General features: G+C 40.7%; 1 protein-coding gene across 1 annotated transcript; it reads right to left on the reverse strand.

Annotated features, from left to right (window-relative positions):
* Positions 1–2,113: 2,113 nt before the first annotated feature.
* LOC141784204 (type-2 ice-structuring protein-like) lies at positions 2,114–6,332 on the reverse strand. The gene is made up of 12 exons (XM_074661947.1): positions 6,296–6,332; positions 6,119–6,200; positions 5,996–6,034; positions 5,787–5,887; positions 5,578–5,706; positions 4,136–4,244; positions 3,937–4,010; positions 3,556–3,574; positions 3,358–3,449; positions 3,120–3,248; positions 2,604–2,712; positions 2,114–2,476 (listed from the first exon to the last, which is right to left on the reverse strand). Exons 2-12 carry the CDS (start codon positions 6,177–6,179, stop codon positions 2,415–2,417), a joined length of 924 nt encoding a protein of 307 aa, XP_074518048.1. The 5' UTR covers positions 6,180–6,200; positions 6,296–6,332; the 3' UTR covers positions 2,114–2,414.

The raw sequence follows: 6,332 nt of genomic DNA on the forward strand, positions 1-6,332 counted from the left end.
ATGTAGGAGAAAGGCTGGTTGCAAAGACGTAACCCCTAATAAGCACGAGAACTTAAGTACCTGTTTGTGTGTGTATGTGTGTGTGTGTGTGTGTGTGTGTGTGTGTGTGTGTGTGTGTGTGTGTGTGTGTACACACTTTCATATCTATACTATTCTAGCTCCAAAACAAATACATCACAAACATAGACTGCCTAGTGGACAGCGTGGCTCTGCCATTTACCATTGCACAGTTATGAAGCCAAAATACCTTTGTGAAAGGCCCAGCCATCAGCAGTAGTTGTGCAGCTAGAGTCTGTGCAGTAGAGACTGTGAGGGATTCTGGGAGAATCTGAGCGGAGCCGGGTGAAAAAAACTGATAATTTTTTTTTTCTTTCGCAAGTCTAATCACTTCTTGATTGTACGTACTGACATATTTTACAATCCCAGAAATAAAATACACAAGAACGGTAGCTGTCAATTATCATTAAATGTGACATAAACCCTTTTTAACTTCTCATAACTAATGGAAATGTAACTTTTCAGAAAAAAGAAGACTTGAATCCAAGGCAGCCAAAATCACACACCTGTGAGTGTGTGTGCGCGTGTGAGGGAGAGAGTAAGAGACAGAGACAGAGAGAATTAAAAGAGAAAGGGACTTTTGTGTGTGTGTGTGTGTGTGTGTGTGTGTGTGTGTGTGTGTGTGTGTGTGTGTGTGTGTGTGTATGAGTTGGCTGTATGTGTGTGTGTAAGAGAGTATGGGTTGGCTGTTTAGGCATAATAAACAGACACGTGTTTCTCTGTCCCTCAATGACCTCATCAGTCAGTATACACAGCTGTGTGGTTACCATGGTGATCATTATGATGTCACAATGAGTGTGATGTGTCTGTGGAACTTTGGAACTTCTTTGTGCTTTGTGCTTTGGATCAATTCTAAAGCTGGAGTATTGGGCTAGACATAGGTCCAAACAAACTGCATTTATGCTGAAACCCTAAGGGCTAGAAGAAAAAAAAAAACATTGTGAGAATCTGGAGACTCTGATGAACAAGATGATGTGCTTCCCAAGTCTGTGGGATTGGAAATGAGGGCAGGAGGGCAATCTACAAATGTACTTAGGAATGAAGTTGATGAGAAATAAAGGTCAGATTTTAACATTACTGCAGATTACAGAAAAATGAGGGTTTCTCTCACACTGAGGCGTTTTTTGGCAAAACAGTACATTTTTTGGGTAAAATACTCCCTTTGTAAGAATCAGGAGATGTCAGGGAACGTTTTAATGTACTTTTTATTTTTCTGCTGTGAAGATTTCAGAAATTATGACAATTCGTTCAAGAAAGTTGAAACCTGTCATCAGCCGCCTCTCTCACTCAAGCTGCAGAAGTTCCGCACTGTAGGAGCGGAGGTTTCAGGGCAAAAACAAAAAAGTTTATGTTGCTTAAACACTAAAATCTCAAAAACTGTAAAAGATATCTAAAAGTAAAGTCATTTCCATAGAGCTTAAAAGTCAGTGAACATTTTAAAGCAAAATTGTGCCTGTAAGCGGAAGTATGCCAAAGTCTTAGCATCCCAAAGTTAGTGGATATTTTGTGAAGGGAGAGACAGAGATTCCTAGGTTCCCCATTCATTCCTTATGAGAGAATTTTCGCAGTTTTTTGCGAATAAGTCGGCCAAAATTTTATGAAATGGTGAGGAAAGTCATAGCACACCGATCCCGGCCAAACCGCACGTTTTGATGTATAATTTGTGGGGGTTTTCTCAAAGCCCCAGGCCTAGTAGCGAATCAAAAATTTTGGCCGGAAGATGATGGTGAAGAAAAAAAACAAAAAAAAAAACAAGTGGAAGAGCATTAGGGGTGTGTTGGAAGCCCTAGCCCCTAACTAGACTGACTGATACCTTGGCTCCATTTTTGTGTCACGCTGACTTTTGATCTGCATGTTGATATTCTCTAGGTGAAAGCTTATCACTGATTTTATGTTTGTGTCAACAAATCTGTTTTTATATTCTCTTTATTATTATCATTAATAATTAGTGAACAAGTAAAACGTTGATCTCAGGTCAAAAACAGAAAATCTCAGACATCTTGATGAACTCACAACATGACACACAGAGATGTTTTTGTCAATGCTTGAAGCTTTTTATTCTGCATAAAGATTTGTTAAAGAGAAGAATCAAGTCATGCTCAAAGCGTTCTTTCCATTTCACATTCAGTCTGATCTTAATACGGGCACAAGGCCTCAGAGACAATCCAGCTTCTGTTTCACTTGTCGCATCATTCCTTATGAAGCGTTACAGCCACAGAAAAGAGAGAAGACAGAGATTTAGAGCGCTCAGGTTACACATGAGACAGACGGCGTTGTTAGGGAGGATTTTTCACACACACACATCCAGAAGTGTGTGTGTGTCTCAGCCTCTTCATGCCTCAGTGTTGGACCAGGATTTATGCACAGAGAGAGGGACGACGATAGTCACATCTGTCACCATCCCAGCACTGTTTTTTATCTGTTCATATCAGAAACAAAGGAGAGGAGAGTTTGGCTCTGTGCAAACTCTGATTCAGATGCAAGTTGCTAAAGATGGACTGCATTCCTATGAATAACAACCACCTTTAATAAAACTGTTTACTTACTGCTGTAAGTCATTTGCAGACAGCGCATGTTGCCTGAAGTGTATGGCACTCCATTGCACCACTCTTCATAGCGGAGCTTGGTCCCATCAGCCCACACCCACCTCCTTTCCTGGGAAACAGCAGATCACATTCAAAGACATTAAAACAGAAACACATTCAGCTGAATCATCTTTTCTTATCCCTCAGATAAAGTTTCAACATTGGAGTCCTTTTACACCTCATTTGACCAACTGGGTCCATCTATGGTCTCTCCAGATCCAGAAATATTCCTGAGTGTGACACGGTGTGAAGGGATACCCCTGTACTCTTTAAGTTTGTGTCTTCCTGGGAAAATCTGACCTGACCACAGATACTGAGATACAGCATTTAGAAATAACTATATTCTGTGCAGATTATCTGATTTTACATCATAGATCATAAACAGGAAAATACATAAAGGAGTGACTCTGTCACCAGGGCCTAAGGATGTAACTTGAATGTGATAGTGAAAACATGATGTAGGGATAAATGACGTACACCAGGGGAATAAAAGCTTCCCAGCCACACAGATGGAGCCCCATGTTTCCCCATCAGATATTGAATGTGTTGGGTCTCTTCTCTGGTATGCACAGACACCAGACGCAAATTCATGCTCAAGCAGTTTCTCTGAAGTGGAGATAAAAATAAAAACATTAGTCACAGGGGGGTTTGCAAGTTTGCAGCGATCAGAGCTCACTCAAACAGGAGTAACTCAGAAGTATCCTGCTGCTCTTACGTCAGCGTCTTGCCAGGACATCTCCTTGGACTCGTAGAAGAATTTACGACCACCGACCTTACTCCAACCCCTTTTCACAACTTCCGCCAAATCTGAAGAAAACATCAAGAATGAAACCAAAGATGATTCAGCAAACTGAACAGTGTGCAATAAGTGTAAGTAGAGTTAAAAGAAAGTGTACATCAGAGATGAACTGACCTTCCAGGGCCTCTTCACGCTGTGAAAAGAGAAAAGTTGAGAAAATTACAAATGATGAGGCAACAAACTTCAGCAATGTTTTGAGTTGGGCTGTTAAAATTCAATTTTTGACTTTTTCATTTGAGTTTGCTCAACTAACACTCTCAAATTAGGTTTACTCAACTAGAAGTTCCACTAACTGGATTATTTTCACATTTTTATAACCTATTATGTGATCTTCTACTAACTAACTGTTAGGCCTCAGGATTTTTCACACACACACACACACACACACACACACACACACACACACACACACACACACACACACACACACACACACACACACACACATCCCTAAATGTTTTTGTCTCACAGCCTCTTCATGCCTCAGTGACAGACCTCAGTTGACCATTTCTTGGCACAGACGGAGGGGTAACGGTATCCACAGTTGACATCATTCCAGCATTTATGATCTGTTCATATCAGAAACAAAGGAGAGGAGAGTTTGGCTCTGTGCAAACTCTGATTCAGACCAAAAGTTAAAAATGGATTAAATTCCTATGAATAACAACCACCTTTAATAAAACTGTTTACTTACTGCTGTAACTCATTTGCAGACAGTCCTCATTGCCCCAGTTGTCTGGCTGTGCTGTGCACCAGTTTCTATATTGGAAAGTGGTCCCATCAGTCCATTCCCAGACCCCCTCCTGGTAAACAGCAGATCACATTCACAGACATGAAATCAGAATCGTTTCTTCAAGATACAGGACAGGTTGTTTAACAGACCAGTGAGATGTTTAATGGTCTTCATATGGAAACTGGATTTGTGTTCTTCTTGGAAAGTCTGGCCTCACCACAGAAACACAGAAACAGCATTCAGAAAAAATACAATTTAACACCAATGATGCCATTTTTAATCAGGGGTCATCAACAGAAAAAGTGAGTAACTCATGGGACAAATGTGTTGAACTACTGTGCTGAAGCTCGGTTTGGTCATGTGACTCATGACATTTGAAGCAGATCTGATGTTCACGAATCACCTGATTGGTTCAGTGCATTTGTGTTACTAGAATTATAACTATTACATTTTAAATAATTACCAATGTTGTTGGTGCATCCACTTAAAACCACACACTCATTAGTACTATCCAACGGAAATGTACGGGCTAACCAAACCCTGAACAATCCATGAACCAGTAACAAAAACTGACTGTACTTCACTTTATTGACCACTAGATGTCCTCCTCAAACACTGTTTGTCACTGAAGCCTCGAGTAAAGAAACATGTTTTGGAAAAAGTGTTGAAGACAAACAAACCCTTAAACAGCCATAACCAGCATGGACCATGTACTCACTGATTTTTATGTTCTTCTTGATCTACAGTCAATAACTTTTCCAATTTTTCAAATCATTCCCTTATGTACTTGTGGTTTCCTCTGTCCTCCCTTGTCTATATTTTAGTTTTTCCTCAAGCTGCTTTTTCTGGTGGTTGCTGTTATATACTGTAAAAACTGGTAGATTCTCACTGATGTCAATGATCAATAGATCGCTCACTGTATTACTTGTAATATCACTGGTGAATATGTTATTGATGAAAGTAGCAAAATGAGGTGTGATTCTACTGGGTCTAGTGATTTTGGGTTTTGAGTTGACATCAGTGTACAGCAGGTACGTTTAGGCCCCTCATCCACCAAAGATTTACATCATTAAAATGATGTTTCCTGAAAACTCAAGGTAAAGGTTTTGGAAAACTTTGACTTCATTGTTAACTGTGATGCTGGGAAACAGAGTTTATGGTTCACAAACCTCTCAACTGAATGACCAGGGTTCATTCTGATTGGCTGCCACAGATTTTATGTCTGGAAAACACTGAAACCTATGGGTTTGACATGCTTTGAGTTGCACTTATTGACTTCTTGAGAATACCCGGATACCTGTGGACAAGGCCTACGTCAACATCAACCATCAGTTCCTCACAGGGTCTTTGAGGATGAAACTTCATAATGATCATAAAAATATTTCTATGTATGAATGACATACCTGGAGAGCATCAGAGCCTCCCAGCCAGGCAGATGGATTCCCAGAGGGTGTGATCAGACTTTGAACGAGCTGGTACTCGTTGTATGAATGCAATGATGCCAGGTGTCCACCCAGAGACCTGCAGTTTCCCTAAAGGGGAGAAAACAGAGTTCACACCTTAAAGTTCACAAAAACAGAAGAAACTCAGAAGCCAGTAAATCCTTTCATACCTCAGCTTCATGCCAGGTCAACTTTCTGGCTTCGTAGCGGAAATAGCGTCGACCAACTCGGCTCCAACCCTGAAGATCCCTCTTCACAACTTCCATTAAATCTGAAAATACTGTTCAAAAATGAAACCAAAGATTTTTCAGTTTAAACTGAACAGTCTACAGTTGGTGTGAGTAGAGTTTAAGAAAAGCTTTTATTGAGATGAACTGACCTTCTGCTGGGGCCTCTTCAGGCTCTTCCTCTGCAGCAGCTAGAAAGTTTGACACTGAAGTTATTGACAGAATATTACAAACACACATCAGACTGAAAGACTTTCTGTATGTGAGATACTGACGAGCTGCAGGAGTCAGAGCCATCAGGGCACAAAGGAGAGCAGCCACAGCCAGGATCTTCATGGTGGAGTTGATGAGATGAGCCTGAAGAGTCAGACAGAAGCACAAGTGTCACCGATGCTGCTGTTGGAGAACAAGGCAAAGAAAAGATGATGGAGTCAGATTTTCTGCTGAGTTACCTTCTCTTCTTCCTTCTTGATGAAGCTTCAACCCTCC

This window comes from Halichoeres trimaculatus, unplaced genomic scaffold, assembly GCF_033239565.1.
Source record: "Halichoeres trimaculatus isolate MK-OKI-2021-1 unplaced genomic scaffold, fHalTri1.1 fHalTri1_scaffold_22, whole genome shotgun sequence".
Classification (NCBI taxonomy): domain Eukaryota; kingdom Metazoa; phylum Chordata; class Actinopteri; order Labriformes; family Labridae; genus Halichoeres; species Halichoeres trimaculatus.